The sequence below is a fragment of the Suncus etruscus genome, chromosome 19, assembly GCF_024139225.1.
Source record: "Suncus etruscus isolate mSunEtr1 chromosome 19, mSunEtr1.pri.cur, whole genome shotgun sequence".
Taxonomy (NCBI): Eukaryota; Metazoa; Chordata; class Mammalia; order Eulipotyphla; family Soricidae; genus Suncus; species Suncus etruscus.
This window is the reverse complement of record NC_064866.1, coordinates 19,470,114-19,490,722: the sequence shown is the minus strand read 5'-3', so window position 1 is coordinate 19,490,722 and position 20,609 is coordinate 19,470,114. Positions and strand designations below refer to the sequence as shown.

Genomic DNA, 20,609 nt, shown 5'->3' with positions numbered 1-20,609 from the left:
TTAAAATTTTGGCTTTGTGTTGAACTTGTTCACCGCCCCTGTGTCAATGAACCCCAGCACATGATGTAAAAAACACTAAGTTGCAAAGATCACAATGGGGGAACAACAGAGAATACTACCATGCATAGAGAATGAAGATAATGAAGATAGGACCAGAGGGATAGCACAGTGGGTAGGCATTGCCCAATCTGAGTTCGATCCCTGGCATCTCATATGGTCCCCTAAGCCTCCCAGAAGTGATTTCTGAGCACAGACCAAGAGTAACCACTAATTGTCACTAATTTTGAAACAGGAATAAAAAGAGAATGAAGATAGTAGCTCTGAAGACCTGAAAGTACTAGCCATCTATATAGACTCTGTGATAAGAACTTTAGAGAGGAAATATGTAGCTACTCAATGAACTCAAAGAAACGATGGAACAATCTAAATGAACCACAAGTAAGACTCAGGAGGATATGAAAGTAGAAATGAGAAAACGTCAAACTGAAATAACAGGTCTGAAAAACTTGGTAAGCAAAATGAAAAACTCACTGGAAGGCCTCACTAGCCTGTGAGATGGAAGATGAGCTGAATAGCACCTCCAAAAGAGGTTGGATAGAAGTCTTAAAATAAATGAGTAGAAGATGGAAAAAAAAATCAAGAGAGCAAGTGAACAAATGACAATAGAACTGTGGGATGATGGGGCTGGAGAGATAGCACAGCAGCATTTCCCTTGCAAGCAGCCAACCCAGGACCTAAGGTGGTTGGTTCGAATCCCGGAGTCCCATATGGTCCCCCGTGCCTGCCAAGAGCTATTTCTGAGCAGATAGCCCCTGAGCACCGCTGGGTGTGGCCTAAAAACAAAAAAACAAAAACAAAAACAAAAAAAGAACTGTGGGATGACAAGAAACAAAATAAGAATCATTGGAGTCCCAGAGATCCAGGAAGAAAACCCCATGATGAATCAATAGTCAAGGATATCATTTCTGGGAAATTCCCAGAGCTAAAGGAGGAAATAATAAAGGTTAGAATAGAAACTAATGAACTTAGATCCCCCCAGAATCCAAAGGATCAATGAAAGCAAGAGTTGGTTCTTTGAAAAAATAAACATGATCAATAAACTATTAGTAAGACTCACAATGCAATCACAATGAAGGGAGAGTGAAAAACTTAATAAACACAATTAGAAATGAAAAGGGGAATCAGGATTTACTTTGAGAATCTTAATGCCACCAAACAATAGAATCGGAGAGAAATGGATACATTTTTGGACTCCTACAACCTGCCAAGGTTGAGCCAAATTGATCTGGAATACCTGAGATCTATCACCATTGAGGAAATTGAAATGGTAATCAAAATGCTTCTCCGAAACAAAAGCTCAAGCTCAGATAGAGTCAGTAAAGAATTATTTCTAACCAACTGGGGGCCAGAGCAACAGCATGGTGGTGGAGCATTTGCCTTGCATACGGAGGACCCAGGACAGACCCGGGTTTGATCCCCAGCATCCCATAGTGTCCCTCGAGCCTGCCAGGAGTGACTTCTGATCGAAGAGCCAGGAGTAACCCCTGAGTGCTGCTGGGTGTGGCCTAAAACAAACAAAAAATACTTTTTAAATAAAAATAAAGAGAACCTACCGCCAATCCCTTTAAAGCTCTTCTAGGAAACTGAAGAAACAAAAACATTTCCAAATAGTTTCTATGAAGGTAACATCACTCTGATACTGAGAGACAAGACACAATATATGAACACAGATTCAAAGTGCCTCAACAAAATCCTAGCAAACAGAATCCAAAAATGTATCAAGAAGGTTATACACTATGACCAAGTAGGATTCATTCCAGACATGCAAAGATGGTTTAACATATGCAAGTCAATAAATATGATATATGATATTGCTAAAAGAAACACAGAAATCTTATGATCATATTAATAGATGCAGAGAAAGCATTTGACAGGGCCAACATCCATTCATGATAAAAACCTTCAATAAAATCAGAATTGAACAGTCTTTTCTCAATATTGTTAAAAGTCATTTATCACAAATCCATTGCAAAAATATACTCAATGGGGAAAAATTAACAACCTTTCCTAGAAGATCTGGCACAAGGCAAGTTTGTCCCCTTTCACCACTTCTATTCAATATAGCACTGGAAGTTTTTGCCATAGCAATTAGAAAAAAAAAGACATCAAAAGTATCCACATAGAACAGGAAGAAGTGAGGCTCTCAATTTGCAGATGAAATGATACTATACCTAGAAAATCCTGAAGACTAAATAAAAAGCTTCTAGAAACAATAGTATAGAAAAGTGTCAGGCTACAAAATTAATATGCAAAAATTCATGGCTGTTTTAGTCACAAATAATGAAAGAGAAGATAAATATATTTACAAAATAATCTTATTCCCAATTGGGCCTCAGAAAGTCAAGTACTTTGAAGTCAATTTAACTGAAGAGGTGAAAGACCTATATAAAAAAAGATGACAAAATACTGCTTCAAGAAATAAAAAGAGGATACAAAGAAATGAAAATACATACTACACTTATGGATTGGGAGGATTAACATGACTAAGTGTCAAAAGAAAAGAAACAGAGAGAGAGAGAGAGAGAGAGAGAGAGAGAGAGAGAAGCAAAATGCCTGCCCCAGAGACAGGCAAGGATTGCAAGGGAAATGGACGACACAGGTGGCAAAAAAAAGTGCATTGTTGAAGGGACCATGACTGAAACCCAACTATAAACAACTTTGTAACCACAGTGCTAAAAGAAAATTTTATTTTATTTTTTTTAAACTTTATTGATTGATTTATTGGTTATTGAGTCACACCCAGTGGTGCTCAGGGGTCACTCCTGGCTCTAAAATCAGAAATCGCCCTGGCAGGATGGGGGACCACATGGATGCTGGGATTCAAACCACCATCCTTCTACATGCAAGGCAAACGCCCTCTCCGGCCCTAATGCAAGATTTTTTATTTCAACAAAGATTTAGGGACTATCCTATTTCATATTTTGACCAATTCAGGTACTGCTATTTTGTTTTTGCCATTGTGCGAGTACTGAAATTGAGTCTTCTGTTTAAGTGAAGCTGAGCACCTTATTTATTGGACATTCAATATGCCTCTTCCATGAATCTTCTATTTACATATTTTGTCCCCGTTCTGTTAAATTCTGGACTTATCTTATTGAGCTGTATAAGTTCTTTGTACATTCTCAACTTTACTGATGATTTCATATGATGTAATTATATTTTCTCAATGTGTAGCTTTGTCTTTTCATTAGGTTGATTTATAGACTTATTCATTTTAATTCTCAAAAGTTCCTCAAATGACATCATTTCATTCACTCTCATAACACTAATAAGAAAAGTTTCTAACTAGATCTACAATCTGTGTAAAGTTTTCACATTCTCACATATCTGCATGGGCTTCCCATGTGTATTTCACTGTCCTAACATGAGGTACATGCTGCTATATGAACATCCTGTTTAGGGTTGCTGTCACCATGTGCCCTAAGCTTCTGAGGTAAAATTCAGTAACCTGTCAACCTGAACTGGAGTACCCTGAACTGGAATATTAAAAAATGAGTTTTGAGTGACAAAGAAGTGTTTGGGATCTTTTTTGCAAGTTGCACTCAACTTTGCAAACTAGAAATAGAACCTAACACTTGACTCATATATCAAGTAGCCTATGGTAAAACTAGTTTTGTTACAGATAGTTTTGCTTAAAACTGCATGTCCATGAAATGGTTGAATAATATTAAATGAGGTTTTACTGCAGCAAAAATGATCTATTATTTCCTTTATCATTTATTTACAAATTTTATTACTTTTTGGGTTTGGCCTCACCCATATATACTCAGGGTTTACTCCTAGCTCTGTACTCAGAGACCACTTCTGGCGGGCTCAAGGGACGATGAATTTGGGTTAGCCACATTTCAGATAAGCACCCTATTGCTGTATATCCCTCCTGTCCTTTATCATATTTTAAAATCTTGTTTCCAAGCCCTCATAGCACCACTATCACAACATGAAATCTGCTTTTAAAAATCAATCTTTATCTAGAATTTTTTATGTGTATGCATGTTCTCTAGTTGTACATCTCTCTGCAATGCCAGTAACTAATATTTAACATATCTTTGTGTCTATAATGTGCAAAGAGTGGTGATTTTTATCATCTATATCTCAGCAACAAAAAATCTATTTTCTGGGACTAGAGCAATAGTACAAGGCTTTGAACATAGCCAATCCAAGTATGATCCCCAATACCATATGTAGTCCTACAAGGACTACCAGGAGTGATCCCTAAGTGAAGAGCCAGGAGTAAATCCTGAGCACCCCTGGTACGGCCCCAAAACAAACACATCGTCCTTGGCTTTTCAATTTTATATTTTCACAATTCTCTCCTCATGACTCCCCAGATCTTTCCCTTTTGTTTTTGCTGTTATTAATCCCCTCTTTCAACATGGTCTTAAATGTTAAGTATGGTCTTACATCTTTTTTTTTGTGGAAACATACCATTATTCTAACTAATCTTGACATTAAAATAATATGTAAGTTAATAAGCACATGAAAAGATGCTCAATATCACTATACATTAAAGAAACATATATTGGGGCCGGAGTGATAGCACAGTGGTAGGGTGTTTGCCTTGCACGCGGCTGACCCGGGACGACCTTGGTTCGATCCCTGGCGTCCCATATGGTCCCCCAAAGCAGGGGCAATTTCTGAGTGCAGAGCCAGGAGTAACCTCTGAGCATCACTGGTGGGCCCAAAAAAAACAAAAACAAAAAAATAAAGAAATGTATATCAAAACTACAAAGAAAGCAGTAAATGCCACCCAGCACGGGCCTTAAACATGTGAGACTCTGGGTTTCTTTCCACCATAAAAACCCCACAATCTTTTCATGCCCAAAACAACAATAGCACAAAAAATAATAATCATGGGGCCAGAGAGATAGCATGGAGAGGTAAGGCGTTTGCCTTGCATGCAGAAAGACAATGGTTCAAATCTGGCATCCCACATGGTCCCCCAAGCCTGCAGGGGGCGATTTCTGAGCATAGAGCCAGGAGTAACCCCTGAGCACTGCTGGGTATGACCCAACCCCCCCCAAAAAATAATAATAATCTCACAATGAAAGATACTTTACTCCTATTAAAATTGTTACTTAGTTGCAGTTCCGTTCGGGGTATGCAAAAATGTTTAATGTGATTTTTTGCGATTTTTTTCTTACTAATGCGATTTTTTTATTGCGAATATTCAGTAAACGAAATTCCTTATGCAGCCCTGCCTCACCCCGACTTTGCCTCCTGCAGCCCCCAGGTAAAGTGAGTTTGAGACCCCTGACTTATACACTTTGAATATATTAAATGTTTGATATGCCAACTGAATTTCAATAAAGTTGTTTTCAAATAAAACCTACCAAATTTGTTACTGCAAATCAATGAAGCAAACAGAAGAGAATGAGTTAAGTATAAAACTATGATTTGATTTCCAGCCAGAAAATCATAAAATCTACTCTTCTAAGTATTTAAAATTCAAGAAACTGGGGCCGGGAAGGTGGCACTAGAGGTAAGGTGTCTGCCTTGCAAGCACTAGTATAGGACGAACCGCGGTTTAATCCCCCGGTGTCCCATATGGTCCCCCCAAGCCAGGGGTGATTTCTGAGCGCATAGCCAGGAGTAACCCCTGAGCATCAAACGGGTGTGGCCCAAACACCCCCCCCCAAATGAATAAAATAAAATTCAAGAAACTATTTCAAGGTTACTGCATGAAAGTCATGATCCAAACTAAAATGCCAACACTACAATCTACAAAAGTCTCTTTATAAAATAAGAAATACCCCTCTTTTCCGACCGGAACCATGGAGGGCGCAGAAGAAAAGAAAAAGAAGGCTCCTGCTAAGCCAGCAGCAGCAGCAAAATTAGAGAAGAAAAAGAAGCTTCCTGATGTTCCAGAAACCTTGAAGAAAAAGTGCAAGAATTTCGCAGAGCTGAAGATTAAGCGCCTGAGAAAGAAGTTTGCCCAAAAGATGCTTCAAAAGGCAAGGAGAAAGCTGATCTATAAAAAAGCTAAGCATTATCACAAGGAGTATAGACAGATGTACAGGACAGAGATTCGGATGGCTAGGATGGCGAGAAAAGCTGGCAACTTTTACGTTCCTGCTGAACCTAAATTGGCTTTTGACATCAGGATCAGAGGTATCAATGGTGTGAGCCCTAAGGTCTGAAAGGTGGTGCAACTTCTTTGCCTTCGTCAGATTTTCAATGGCACCTTTGTTAAGCTCAACAAGGCTTCAATTAACATGCTGAGGATTGTAGAACCTTATATTGCATGGGGGGTATCCAAACCTGAAGTCAGTAAATGAGTTGATCTATAAGTGTGGTTATGACAAAATCCACAAGAAGCGAATTGCCCTAACAGATAATGCATTGATTGCCAAAACTCTTGGTAAATATGGCATTGTTTGCATGGAGGATCTGATTCATGAGATCTACACTGTTGGAAAAATGCTTCAAAGAGGCAAACAACTTCCTCTGGCCCTTTAAGTTATCTTCTCCTCGAGGTGGGATGAAGAAAAAGACCACCCATTTTGTGGTAGTTGTACTTAGCAAAAAACAAACAACCAGTGGAATACACTCAACTTGGAGATGCTAGCAACAGGGAAGACCAGATCAACCAGCTGATTAGACGGATGAACTAAGGTAGCTACCATATTTTTGTAATCTGGTCAATTAATAAACAATTGCTTTCAAATTGGAAAAAAAATAAAATAAAATAAGAAATACCAAATGGTCTTATACGAGGGCATCAGATAATGAAAATACTTTAAATGTATAGATATTAACATATCATATTTAGGGGCCGGCGCATATTTAGGCAGCGCAACGGAAGGGCATTTGCCATGCACGCGCTGACCCAGTATGGGATTTGGTTCAATCCCAGTGTCCCATTTGATCCCCCAAGCCAGGAGCTGTTTTTCTGAGCGCATATCCAGGAGTAACCCCTGAGCATCACCGGGTGTGACCAAAAAAAATTTTTTTTAATATCAAACAAATTACAATAGTTTAAAAGCCAGAAAAGCCTACATACTTACTGCTATCTTTGTAGACCAATAAAATGCAGGCTATTATCTTCAAAAGTTCAGCAACAACAACTGCTGTGGAAGATAGATAACGAGGTCCCTCCTCTTTTAAAGTTCTAGAATAACGCATTGTTAGAACCAGACTGGTAGTCTGAAAGACCAAAATTCCCAAAGAAAGGTATTTTAGGTTGGCGGACATTTTTTTATCTTCATTTGCCTGAAAAACAAAATAAATAGATCAAATAAACAAAATTAGAAAATACAGAAGCTATTATTTAAAAACCAAAGGACTTCTGATTCTATACCAGATAAGTTGAGTGTATTCCACTGTTTTTTTTTGTTGTTGTTGTGGTTTTTTTTTTGTTTTTTGCTAAGTATAACTACCAACCCTTGAGCATTGCCATGTGTGCCTCCCCCAAAATATAGCTGTTTAAGTCTTCAGTTATGTCACATCAAAAATATTTCCGGAGATTGTGGTACACACACAGACACGCGCACACACACCCCTCACCCTAGATGCTTGACCATAGACTACATTAATAGGAGCAGATGGGGCAGCCTTCCACTCTCCTAGCAGGGGCTACAGCACCTAAGACTCTGGGGACAGAATCCTGCTGGCTGGCCATTCCTGCCCTACATGAAGCAAATGGCAGCAAAATGCACTCTTCCTGACTCCAATGAGACCGTGGCTATCTTATTCCATAAAAGACTTCACTCCAGGGCTAGAGTGCATATCTTGTCCTAACTGTACATTATGGACCCTCAAGTTCTGCTGCATCCTAGGCCTTAGAAGCAAAATATCATGCAACAAACTCTGCAGGGCTAAGTATCACTAGGCGTTATTCTGTCAAAGCACCACTGGGGTAACTGAAAAAGAGATTTAATGAAATGGGCCCAGGAATGTGGCTCAATGATAAAGCGCATGCCTGTATATGTGAAGCCCTAGTTGAGATCTTCAGCTTCACAGCCAAGTATGATTCCCCAGCACTGCACCAACAGCAAAAATTTAAACAAGAATTAAGTATTATAACACCCCCAAATTTCCAGAATACAATCTAAAATAAATAAATAACCAAGATAGGAAAAATCTCAGTTATTATGAATAATGACAGTTAACAAACAATGCAGTTGGAATTATACAAGAAGCTGGCAGCAAGGAGTTCTGGCCACACTTGGCAGTGCTGAGAGGTTACCCCAGCCCTGAGTTTAGGTATTACTACCCCAGCCCTGACTTTAGGTATTACCCTTGGTGGTGGTCAGAGAACCACATGCAGTTATAGGGAATCAAGACAGATCATTTGCACACAAGGCAAGTGACTTCTTACCTTCTGCCCCCATATAAGAATTTTAGGGCCCGGAGAGATAGCAGAGCGGCGTTTGCCTTGCAAGCAGCTGATCCAGGACCAAAGGTGGTTGGTTCGAATCCCGGTGTCCCATATGGTCCCCCGTGCCTGCCAGGAGCTATTTCTGAGCAGACAGCCAGGAGTAACCCCCCTGAGCACTGCCAGGTGTGGCCCAAAAACCAAAAAAAAAAAGAATTTTAAAGTAGAGTCTGAGAAATAGCACAGCTATAGGGCGTTTGCCTTGCACGCAGCTGACCCGGGATGGACCTAGGTTCGAATCCCGTCAGATATGGTCCCCCATGCCTGCCAGGAGCGATTTCTGAGCACAGAGCCAGGAGTAACCCCTGACCACCGCTGGGTGTGACCGCCCCAAATTTTAAAGTAGCTGCCATTAAAATGAACCAACAGCAAGCAATTATAAATATTCATGAAATAGTTTTAAATTCATACATAAGTTGAAAACACAGTACAAGAGTTCTCATGTAGTTAGTTCTATCTTCAACCAACAAAAGTTGCAATTATTTCTTTCTTATTCTAAAACAAGTAAATATTAATTCTAAGAAAAAACTTCAACTATGATGACATAAACAGGTTAAAAAGTAAAAGAATGACGTGCATGGCCAGGGATTAGGGGAGAGCTATAAGAAGACTGGAAGGTCTAAATTACTATCTGGCAAAATAGATCCTATCAATTATTTCTATAATGAAATGGCATTTCATAATGATTAAATATAAAATGTAAGAAAATTATTAACTATCACAGTTGCTTTATATACTTAACTATTAACATATGTTCAAAATATAAAACTGACAGAACTAGAAGAAAATAGGTAACTTGATCATTAAAACATGAGATCTTAACTCAAGTTTCTTTGAAATAAATTCCCCAAAATACCAACTGGTAAGTAAAAGAAATCACCATAACTGTGGCAAACAAAAATACTCCACTAAAATCCATTTTCAAAGAAAAACTTAACGCAGTATGAGTATAACCAGTTTTCTACATCTTCAAAGAATCTTTAACTGACATCAAAGTTCAATACAAGCCCTGAGAGACAGTAAATGCCTTGCATGTGGACAGCAATGGTTCATTCCCTAAAATCTAAATTCTGCTTATAGCTAGCATAGCTGGGTGTGGCCTCAAGTCCCCTAAACTCTCCAAAAATCAGTGCAATCCCAAATAATCCTTGGAGACTTTTTTTTAAAGGAGTTGACTTTCCATTTGTAGATAAAAATTGCTTTCTAAGGCCCGGAGAGATAGCACAGCGGTGTTTGCCTTGCAAGCAGCCGATCCAGGACCAAAGGTGGTTGGTTCGAATCCCGGTGTCCCATATGGTCCCCCGTGCCTGCCTGGAGCTATTTCTGAGCAGACAGCCAAGAGTGACCCCTGAGCATTGTAGGGTGTGGCCCAAAAACCAAAAAAAAAAAATTGCTTTCTGGAGAATTTGACTCCCAACATAGAAGCAAACACAACGGAAAATAAAGCACAGAGGATGAAACCTTAGCTTTCTAAAATTGTGAACATAATTAAATGTAGGGTCATGAAAAAAATTGGCAACAGTAAATGGTTTCTGAATGTGCAACAACCAAAAGTTAACTCAAAATCAACCATATAATGACTCTGAACATTAACAGCTTTACCCTGAGTTACATTTCTCAATAAAAAAGAGGTCACAAGCAAAAACATTTTAAGATATAGGAGTTATTATTAAATTTCAGACCTCTTATAAAGTTAAATCAATTACAAAAAATACTGCATAAGGATAAAATATAAACCAACAGAATATATATCCATATATATTTGGTCAAATTATTTTGACAAAGTTATCAAAAAAGAAAGGGTGGTCTTTTCAATAAATAATTCTGAGGCAATAAGAATATTGTTTATTTGTGGGACGGTAGTCACACCTGGAAATACTCAGGGGCTAATCCCAGTTCTGGGAAAGTGGTCTGCTCCCAGCAGCACATGGTAAGGACCATTGATCAAATCCCAGCCTTCTACATGCAAAGCATGTGTTCAGTCATTGAGTTATTTCTCCACCTCTAAATACATACCTAAAAAATAAAAAACCATTTTTCTAAGTTTATTTCTACCCCCATCTGCTCATACTAATTATTAAGTAGATATAGGTGATAGACCTGTGATGAAAAAGCTAAAACTATCAACTTTCAAGAGACAATAAACACATCAAAATAAAGTTCCTTGATAAGCAACAATGCCCCAAATGCCCAATAAAACATGAACAGATTGAATATCTTGAAAATAATAAAAAATGCTCTCTTAAAGCACTATAAATTATGGGGTGATATTATATAGGGTATAATACCTTACATGTGGACACCTAGGATTGATCCTCAGAACTCCATATAAATCCCAAAAGCCCACCAGTAGTCTTCCTTAGCAGAGAGCCAGGGATCTGGCTGAGTACCACAGGGTGTGCCCCCAAACCAAATAAACAAATAGTAAGTATACTATAAAATAAAAGGGAAATTACATCATAGAAAGGTTTATTCTCAAAACATAAATCTGGCAATGTTTACAACATAAATGGTTGAAGAAACCCTAACTTTAAGTGGGCAAAAGATTTGAACAGCTATTTCACCATGCAAATAGTAACCACAATGAGATCGCATACATATCAATTCAAATCTTAAAAAATGATGCTACTAACTGCTGGAGAAATTTGGAGCAAAAAAGAATTTCCAAATTTATTAGGGAAATATAAAGTGCGACAACTACTTTGAAAAACAAGACAGAAATAACTCCATAATATCTTTTCAGAGGATTAAGCAATTTACTCTTTCTGATATCCAAGAGGTTTGAAAATTTATGTCCATAAAAATGCTTGCACAGGAGTTTTTACAGGAAATATACACAAGAGCTTTATTTCTAAAAGTTAGAAAGTGGAGAAAAGGGCCAGGAGAGATAGCACAGTGGCGTTTGCCTTGCAAGCAGCTGATCCAGGACCAAAGGTGGTTGGTTCGAATCCCGGTGTCCCATATGGTCCCCTGTGCCTGCCAGGAGCTATTTCTGAGCAGACAGCCAGGAGTAACCCCTGAGCACCGCTGGGTGTGGCCCAAAAACCAAAAAAGAAAAAAAAAGAAAGCGGAGAAAACCAGAAATATCCATTAATAGGTGAATTATGAAATACAATGGCTTAAACAATGGAATACTAATCAATAATAAAAAGAGGGGCTGGAAAGATAGCATGGAGGTAAGGCATTTGCCTTTCATGCAGAAGGACAGTGGTTCTAATCCCGGCATCCCATATGGTCCCCCGTGCCTGTCAGGGGCAATTTCTGAGCCTAGAGCCAGGAGTAACCCCTAAGCGGTGCAGGGTGTAACACCCCCTCCCCCCAAAAACAAGTAAACAAACAAAAAAATGAACTGCAATACTGGTATGCAATAAATAAGGACTCTCAAAAGTACATGGAGCAGAAAATATACAAAATCATATATACTGCATAATCCAATTATATGAAGCTCTAGAAAGGGCAAATAATCTGAATCAATCTTTTATTTTAAAGCAGCTCATTCTTTTTTTTTTTAATTTTTATCAAGACTAATGTGAATTACAAGTCTTTCACAGTTATATTTAAGATACATAGTGATAGCGAATTAGGGCAATTCCCACCACCAGTGTTGACCTCCCTCCACCATTGTTTTCCTCATGCAGCCCATACCTCCACCCCACCATAGGCCCCTGGACTGCTAGTGTAACCAGTTCCTTTTGTGTATAGCTTGTCGTGGTTTGGGTCTCTTGATTCTATTGTCTTTAGCTTTGAGTTGGGTATTTAAGACTGTTCATTTCTTATTTCTACTCAGTGGTCATGAGATTGCTTGTCCCTAATACCATTCACTTTTTTTTTTTCTCAGTTTATAGGAAAACATAGAAATTGGAGGCATAATCAATCAATCTTTCTTTTATCTTTTTTGGTTTATGGGCCACACCTGGTGGCCCTCAGGTGTTACTCTTGACTATGCGCTCAGAAATCGCCACTTGAGGGGCCGGGCGGTGGCGCTAGAGGTAAGGTGTCTGCCTTGCCAGCGCTAGCCTAGGACGGACCGCGGTTCGATCCCCCGGTGTCCCATATGGTCCCCCAAGCCAGGAGCGACTTCTGAGCGCATAGCCAGGAGTAACCCATGAGCATCACTGGGTGTGGCCCAAAAACCAAAAAAAAAAAGAAATCGCCACTTGGGGCTTGGGGGGACCATATAGGATGCTGGGGGGATCAAACCGTGGTCCGTCCTAGGTTAGTGTGTGCAAGGCAAACCCCCTACTGCTTGTGCCACTGCTCCAGCCCCAAAATGAATCAGTCTTTATTAATGCAGATTATTCATTCATTACTTGCAGTCAGGACTGGGATTGGGCACTCAACAGTAAAGGTTTAACAACTTTTTGATTGAATGGAGAATATAATATCTCTGTGAAAATGTTATAGAACTATATTAATTTATCGTACTCATGGACCTGTACATTTAAGTGGGTACACTTTATTGTCTATAAAGTTCATTATCCTATTAAAAACAGGATATGCTTTATAGCAGCATTTTTCACTAGGCTTTCCTCAGAGCTTTGGTTTTCCCTCTGATTCCTTTAGATTACTATTTTTTTTTTTTTTTTTTGGTTTTTGGGCCACACCCGGTAACGCTCAGGGGTTACTCCTGGCTATGTGCTCAGAAGTTGCTCCTGGCTTGGGGGACCATATGGGACACCAGGGGATCGAACCGCGGTCCGTCCAAGGCTAGCGCAGGCAAGGCAGGCACCTTACCTTTAGCGCCACCGCCCGGCCCCAGATTACTATTGATATGGTGTTGAAATAGTTAATATCAATAAGACACTACATTGATATGGTATTGTTTTTTGTTCTTTAACTCCTTCTAAACTAAATTTTGTTAATGACTCTTATTTATAGTATATTTCTTTAGAGCTTTCATAACAAGGTCACAATTTATGGTTCTAAATATCTGACCCTTTTGTTTCCTTACTTCATAGTTATAATAGAATATAATATACTCAAACAGATTCAATAATCAAGATTCTAGACTTGTCTAAGTATCCTACAGAGAGGGTCTATTATCTTGGGCACAAAATACAGCTTACTAAAAAATCATTTTGGGGAGTTGTTTTTTAGTTTTGTTTTGGGGCTACACCTGGCGCACTCAGACATTACTTTTGGCTCTGTACTCAGAAATTATTACTGGCAGACTAGGGGACCATATGGGATATTGGGAATGAAACATGAGTTGGCCTCATGCAAGGCAAATGCCTTACCCACTGTGCTATCACTCTGGCCCCTAAGTAACTGAATATGATCCAAGACAAATGATGTACCATTATTGTGAATATAAGAATAAAATTAGTATAAGGATAGCACAGCAGTAGGGCATTTGCCTTGCATGCAGCTGACCTGGGAGGGACATGGTTCAATTCCTGGCATTCCACATATGCCCCACCCTGTTAGGGGCGATTTCTGAAGGCAGAAGCCAGGAGTAACCCCTGAGTGCTGCTGGGTGTGGCCCAGAAACCAATAAATCAATCAATCAAGTTTTTTTTTTTAAATAAGGATAAAATCTTAATAATGAAAAATAGTTCACAGGCATTTTCTTTCAGAGAAAACTTTCGGGTCAGAGAGATGCTCAATGGGCAGAGTGCACCCTATGCATGTGGAAGACCCAGGCTCAATCCCCTAACCACATTGTCCCCAATGGAAATCACCCCCAAGCACAGGATGGGAATAACTACTGAGTTTATTCTACTGCTAGGTATAGATTCTTCCCAATAAAAAAAAAAAAAAGACAATATTTTTGGTTTGGTTTTTGGTTTTTGAGCCACACCCTGCAGTGCTCAGGGGTTACTCCTGGCTCTGCCTCAGAAATTGTTCCTGGCATGTCCCGAGGAAATGGTTCCTCAGGAGACGGTATGGGATGTTGGGGAAAGACAAAATCTTTATATGCTGTTTTTTTTTGGGGGGGCGGGAGGGGGGGTCTGAGGAGAGCTACAATGCTCAGGGTTACTCCTTGCGCTACACTCAGGAATCACTCCTGGCAGAACTTAGAGAACTATCTGGGATGCTAGGGATTGAATCTAGGTCAACTGCATGCAATGCAAGCACCCTACCTATTGCAGTAGTACTCCAGCCCCGCAAAGAGAAAAACCTTAATATCTCTTGTCACATATAAAATGCTGGTCACTTTATATGTGACAAGAGATATTTATATGTGATAAAATATAGACACCAATTAGCCATCTATATTATTACCATAAATCTGCATTAGCAAAAGAGCCAACTAAAATAAAATCACATTTTAATGATGGGAGATGCTTTAGAAAGAAGTTGCTACAGGGCATGGAGAGATGGCACCCCGGCGTTTGCCTTGCAAGCAGCCGATCCAGGACCAAAGGTGGTTGGTTCGAATCCCGGTGTCCCATATGGTCCCCCGTGCCTGCCAGGAGCTATTTCTGAGCAGACAGCCAGGAGTAACCCCTGAGCACTGCCGAGCGTGGCCCAAAAACCAAAAAAAAAAAAAAAAAAAAAAAAAGTTGCAACAAACTTTTCATTTTAAAATGAAGAGTGAAGGGGCTGGTGAGGTGGCGCTAGAAGTAAGGTGTCTGTCTTGCAAGCGCTAGCCAAGGAAGGACCCCGGTTCAATCCCCCAGAATCCCATATGGTCCCCCAAAGCCAGGGGCAATTTCTGAGCCCTTAGCTAGGAGTAACCCCTGAGCATCAAACGGGTGTGGCCCAAAAAAACAAAAATAAATAAAATTAAAAAAAAATAAAGTGAGGAGTGAAGAGACCATGAATGACTTGGTCAAGGTCAAATAACTAGCAACTAGCATTAAGCAGTAATTAGTAAGATCCAAAAAATTAGATAATATGGGACTGGAATAACAGTATAGCAGGCAGAGTGCTTGTCTGGCACATGGTCAACACAAATTCCATCCCCATTCCCCTAGATGGTCCCCTAAGCACATCAGGAATGATTCCTGAGTACAGAGCCTAGCAGGGGTCCTCAAACTTTTTAAACAGGGGGCCAGTTCACTGTCCTTCAGACTGTTGGAGGGCCAGATTATAGTAAAAACAAAAATTATGAACAAATTTCTATGCATACTGCATATATCTTATTTAGAAGTGAAGAAACAAAATGGGAATAAATACAATATGTGGCCCGCGGGCCGTAGTTTGAAGACCCCTGGGAGTAAGTCTGAGCACTGCGGGTATGCTCAGCCCCAAAACAAGCAAACAAAAAATTAGATCATACAATTAAATATTATTATAGTGTATAATACATGCCACTGTAGGTTTCCAGAGAAAAACTGTGGCCTTTATCTCTGTAAAGAGGAAAGCAATTTTCCAGTAACCAACGTTTGGCACACACCCGAATTCTCCTGGAAACTTTTGAACAATGCTTTCAGATCTATCAAAGGAAGTCTTTATTATTTTATGCAATCAAGACTATAATGTACCTGTTGTATTAGGAATGCTTTAATTTCCCTTCTCATGTGAAACTTAAGTCAGACTCTAAGCCCTGAAATTTACTATTTTGCTTTTTCATTTTTAAGCACATACAGTTTCAATATAAAGATTCTCCAATTTCAATATAGTCTCCTAAATAAAAGTTTTTAATTATTCATGTAATTCTTAATATTTTGAGTCCCATACAAGTGTATGTTTAAATCTGTGCAATAGTAGAAATTTTATAATGGTAATAACATATATTTACTGGTCTCAGCTTCCAACCCATGACATGGGTCTCCTGAAATAACTATCATTTCCTAGGTGATACCTGTATCTTTTGTATCTAATGAGAGCTGGTCACCAAATATTAAAAAGCCATGATTAGAAAAAGTTAGATGTTGGAACTCTCATCCCCATTCTTTTGAGAAAGGAGAAGAGCTAAAATAAAACAAATGATTATGCCTACATTATGAAGCCTCCACAAAAAACCGAATGGGTTGGGGTTCAACGAGTCTCCAGGTTGCTGAACATCTTCTACAAGGGGGGGAATGGCATCCCAACTCCAAGGAAATAGAAATTCCTCTGGGGCAGCTCTCCCAGACCTTGTTCAATATTTCTCTTCATTTGTATGTTCGACTAAATTATAATTCTTTATTATATCCCTTTAAAAAAGTGCAAATATGTTTCCTGCATTAAGGCCAATCTACCAAATTCACCAAACCTGAGGAAGAAGTCCTGGGAACATCTATTTGGGGACAGACACTATTATGTCCAAATTAAGTTAAATTATAGGGCATCTGAATGCTATTACAGAAAACTGATGTGTTTTTTTTAAGGAAACAAATCTGAAGAGTGATCAGTGAAATACACTGTATGAGGAATAAAGAAGATACACAGAAGTAGAGAACAGGGCAAGTTTTCTCATGCAAAGTCAAATATAATATATATATATATATCAACAAATGATAAAAATTTAGAATTTACAACTCCTTATTTGTTTTGTTTTTGTGCCACACTGGGTGATGCTCAGGCATCATTCTTGGCTTTGCATTCAGAAATCATTTCTGATGGTGCTCAGGTATATGGGATGCTGGGAGATTGAACCTAGGTTATCTACATGTAAGGTAATTGCCCTATCCACTGTACTATCGTTCCAGTCCTATAATTCTTTTAAGAACAACACAAATAGTAATAAAAACAGGAGAATGATAAGATACATTTTAGTTTGTAAAGTATAAAAGCAAAACTATTTCTACTTAATATCTACTAATGCATAGCCAAACCATAAATATAGAATCAGCCAAAGTAAAGATTCTACATATTATAAAATTAACATACTTTCTAATATTTTCCATTGTGGCTAAAAATAAAGCAAGCATGGTTAAAATTTAAGTCCAGCACTGAACTTTTTTCTTACCACCTAATTCCTCTTTTTTCTTTTTAACATTTCAGCTCATAAGAGTCTTAATTTCTAGACTAATCTTTGTTTCCTAAGAAAATTTCCCTAAGAAACTCATAAGCCAATAATCAATAAGAAACTGCTCAGTTCTTTCAGAAATATAGCCTTATTTGACTTACTGTCAAAAATCCTTTGAACTTGTACAATAATTACTATGATGTTCTTGCAAGGACCTGAGTTTTGAGGTTGTATTTATATATAGCAGTCAGGATGCTTAAATATTCCACTTTCACCTTAAATAGAGAAGATATAAAAATGCATGTTTCGGGGCCGGGCGGTGGCGCTAAAGGTAAGGTGCCTGCCTTGCCTGCGCTAGCCTTGGACGGACCGCGGTTCGATCCCCCGGTGTCCCATATGGTCCCCCAAGCCAGGAGCGACTTCTGAGCGCATAGCCAGGAGTAACCCCTGAGCGTTACCGGGTGTGGCCCAAAAACCAAAAAAAATAAAATAAAATAAAATAAAAAAAAAAAAAAAAAAAAAAAGGGGCCGGAGAGATAGCATGGAGGTAAGGCGTTTGCCTTTCATGCAGGAGGTCATCGGTTCGAATCCCGGCGCCCCATATGGTCCCCTGTGCCTGCCAGGAGCAATTTCTGAGCCTGGAGCCAGGAATAACCCCTGAGCACTGCCAGGTGTGACCCAAAAACCAAAAAAAAAATAAATAAATAAAAAAAAATGCATGTTTCTTGATAACAGAGTAATGACACTATCTTATTCTGATGATTTTTGCTTTAATTTTCTTTGCTTTTGCAGTGCTGGGATTGAATTAACCAAAAATTTATAGATATTTTAAAAGGTTATAAATCATCTAAGAAATTCTACAAGTTAATATTTTTCTATTATGAAAATAAAAGTGGGGTCGGAGTGGTAATACAGTGATAGGCATTTGTCTTGCATGCAGCTAACCCAGGAAAGACAAGGGTTCGATCCCTGGCATTCCATATGGTCCCTCAAGCCAGGACTGATTTCTGAGTGCAGAGCCAGGAGTAACCCCTGAACAACACCAGGCGTGACCACTCCAAAAATAATAAAAGGTTATTTGTTTTTTTTTAATTTACTGTTTTAAAATTGAGCTACATATACATTTTCTACATATTAGGTTTGAAATATTCTTCCTAAGCACAATAACCTATAGTTTAATAACATTATGGAGAACACAGAAAAAGTTATAAAATACTATACAAATATAAGTTACTTTTTACTTTAGTCAGAAACATATGTAGCTTTATACATTAATCAGAAACAAATCTTACAAGGTTTTCAATGTAAATAGAAAAAATACATACAGGAATGTTGACCACTGTTGTAGTATTTTGTCCTTTATATTCTTCCATGTTCTTTATCTCTATATGCTAAATAATGGCAAAATATATTACTGACTTCAGTTCTGATACTGGTTGCTAATATTTCTTCTTTTCAAGCTACCTATGAGGTTGAAATGGTATTTCCAAAAAGTAGCAACCATATGCTGTGTTTGAAATCCTTTACTAGTCCTTTGGGAAAAAATCCAAATTTCTTCTTTTTATAAAAATCAAAGAAATGGGGCCCGGAGAGATAGCACAGCGGCGTTTGCCTTGCAAGCAGCCAATCCAGGACCAAAGGTGGTTGGTTCGAATCCCAGTATACCATATGGTCCCCCGTGCCTGCCAGGAGCTATTTCTGAGCAGACGGCCAGGAGTAACTCCTGAGCACCGCTGGGTGTGGCCCAAAAACCAAAAAAAAAAAAAAAAAATCAAAGAAATGAAGTTAAAGGCGATTTACATAAGTTCTCTTCACTAATTAAGAGAAGCAGATTCCTGCTCCCTAGCACTTAATAACTGGTTGATACATGTATGTTTTTAATACATTTGAAACTGAACAATGTTTCATTGTTTCTCCTTCCTTTTCTTCCTCAAGGTGTTGAGTGTCTGTTTACTTAAGACAATATCACCAGTCCTAAGTTATGGTACTGTAAATTTTTAACTTGTGCTTTCACAGTCTGCAAATTTTCCAATCCGACTTTCAGATAATATCAGTAACATTCAAATTTTATTTTTGTTTGTGGGTCACACTCAGCAGCACTCAGGGGTTACTCCTGGCTCTATGCTCAGAAATCGCTCCTGGCAAGCTCAAGGGACCATCTGGAATGCTGGGACTTGAATCACTGTCCTTCTGCATGCAAGACAAATGCCTTACCTCCATGCTATCTCTCCGGCCCTTAAATATACTATACAAATAGCCTATTATCATTCTGATTGTTTGAAAATTCTTCAGGATAATTGTGCTCAACATAAAATCAGTGATCTAGGATACACAATGACCATTGAGAAGTCCTTTGAATGTGTGGTTTCATGTAAAAATATACTGATCAAAAAAAAAAATATATATACTGATCGTTCTCCCATTTCCATCCCCTCTTTTATGCTTTTCTGCACCATCAGATGCTGCAATGGTCATTTCCCATTACCTACAACTAAAATCAGAAGTTAAAGGTATTCCTAAAAGAACAAAGATTAATATAAAAATCAGGTAGGGTCCATGGGCACAACCACTAACAAAGGTTTTAGATTAAGGAGACTAGTGGTAGAAGTAGAAAGCAAAGGTCTGCAGAATGTCTAATGGCTCTCCATACTGAATACAAAAGGATTATAGTCAAACACTGAGGAACATTGAGCACACAAAGAGAAACACGAAAAATGTCTAACTGTTCAAACAGTTTAACCTCTAGCATAGAAGATATATTATTCAAGTAATAAGGAATAGTATAAACGTATGTAAATGGCTGTGATATTTGGCATAAAGGAAAATAACAAAGCAAGAAACTATCATGTCATCTTGGCTAAACTCAAAAACATTTCCCCAAATTTCCTATACGGTTTTAGATTAAGGCGGCTAAACACAAATTCTTCAGAAAAGTTGAAAGGTAGAACTGAATTAAGAGCCATTACTCTCAAGAATTTTAAGGTTAAATGTAGTAAAAAAGAAATGTCTGCTGGCGGATTCCAATGGCATATCATTCCTTGCTTTACAACAGGTTTTCCTCCCCCAGGCCTGTCATTACACTTTAAACTAGTAACAGAAAGTTACCCAAGGTGACACCTTTCCATAAATTGTCCATCAGTTCTACTGAATGGTCTTATTCTGACTGTGGAGAATGAGTGGCTTCCTAGAAAAAATTTAAAACTGACCTATTTACCCATATATGTCTTTCTAAAGGGCTGTTTTTTGGACTCCAGGAAATTCTACACTTTCTTCCTTTATGTTATTGCTCTTTGGGGCCACATCCTGCAATGCTCAGGAGTTATTCCTGGCTCTGCA

General features: G+C 38.6%; 1 protein-coding gene and 1 pseudogene across 1 annotated transcript in view; one reads left to right on the top strand and one right to left on the bottom strand.

Annotated features, from left to right (window-relative positions):
• Positions 1–20,609, bottom strand: part of SLC35A3 (solute carrier family 35 member A3) — a 53,966-nt gene that overhangs the window by 20,170 nt on the left and 13,187 nt on the right. The window contains exon 2 of the mRNA XM_049765758.1: positions 7,065–7,269. Coding sequence (XP_049621715.1) covers positions 7,065–7,269 — 205 coding nt within the window. The remainder of the gene's footprint in view (positions 1–7,064; positions 7,270–20,609) is intronic.
• On the top strand, positions 5,832–6,747 carry LOC125997419 (60S ribosomal protein L7-like; annotated as a pseudogene).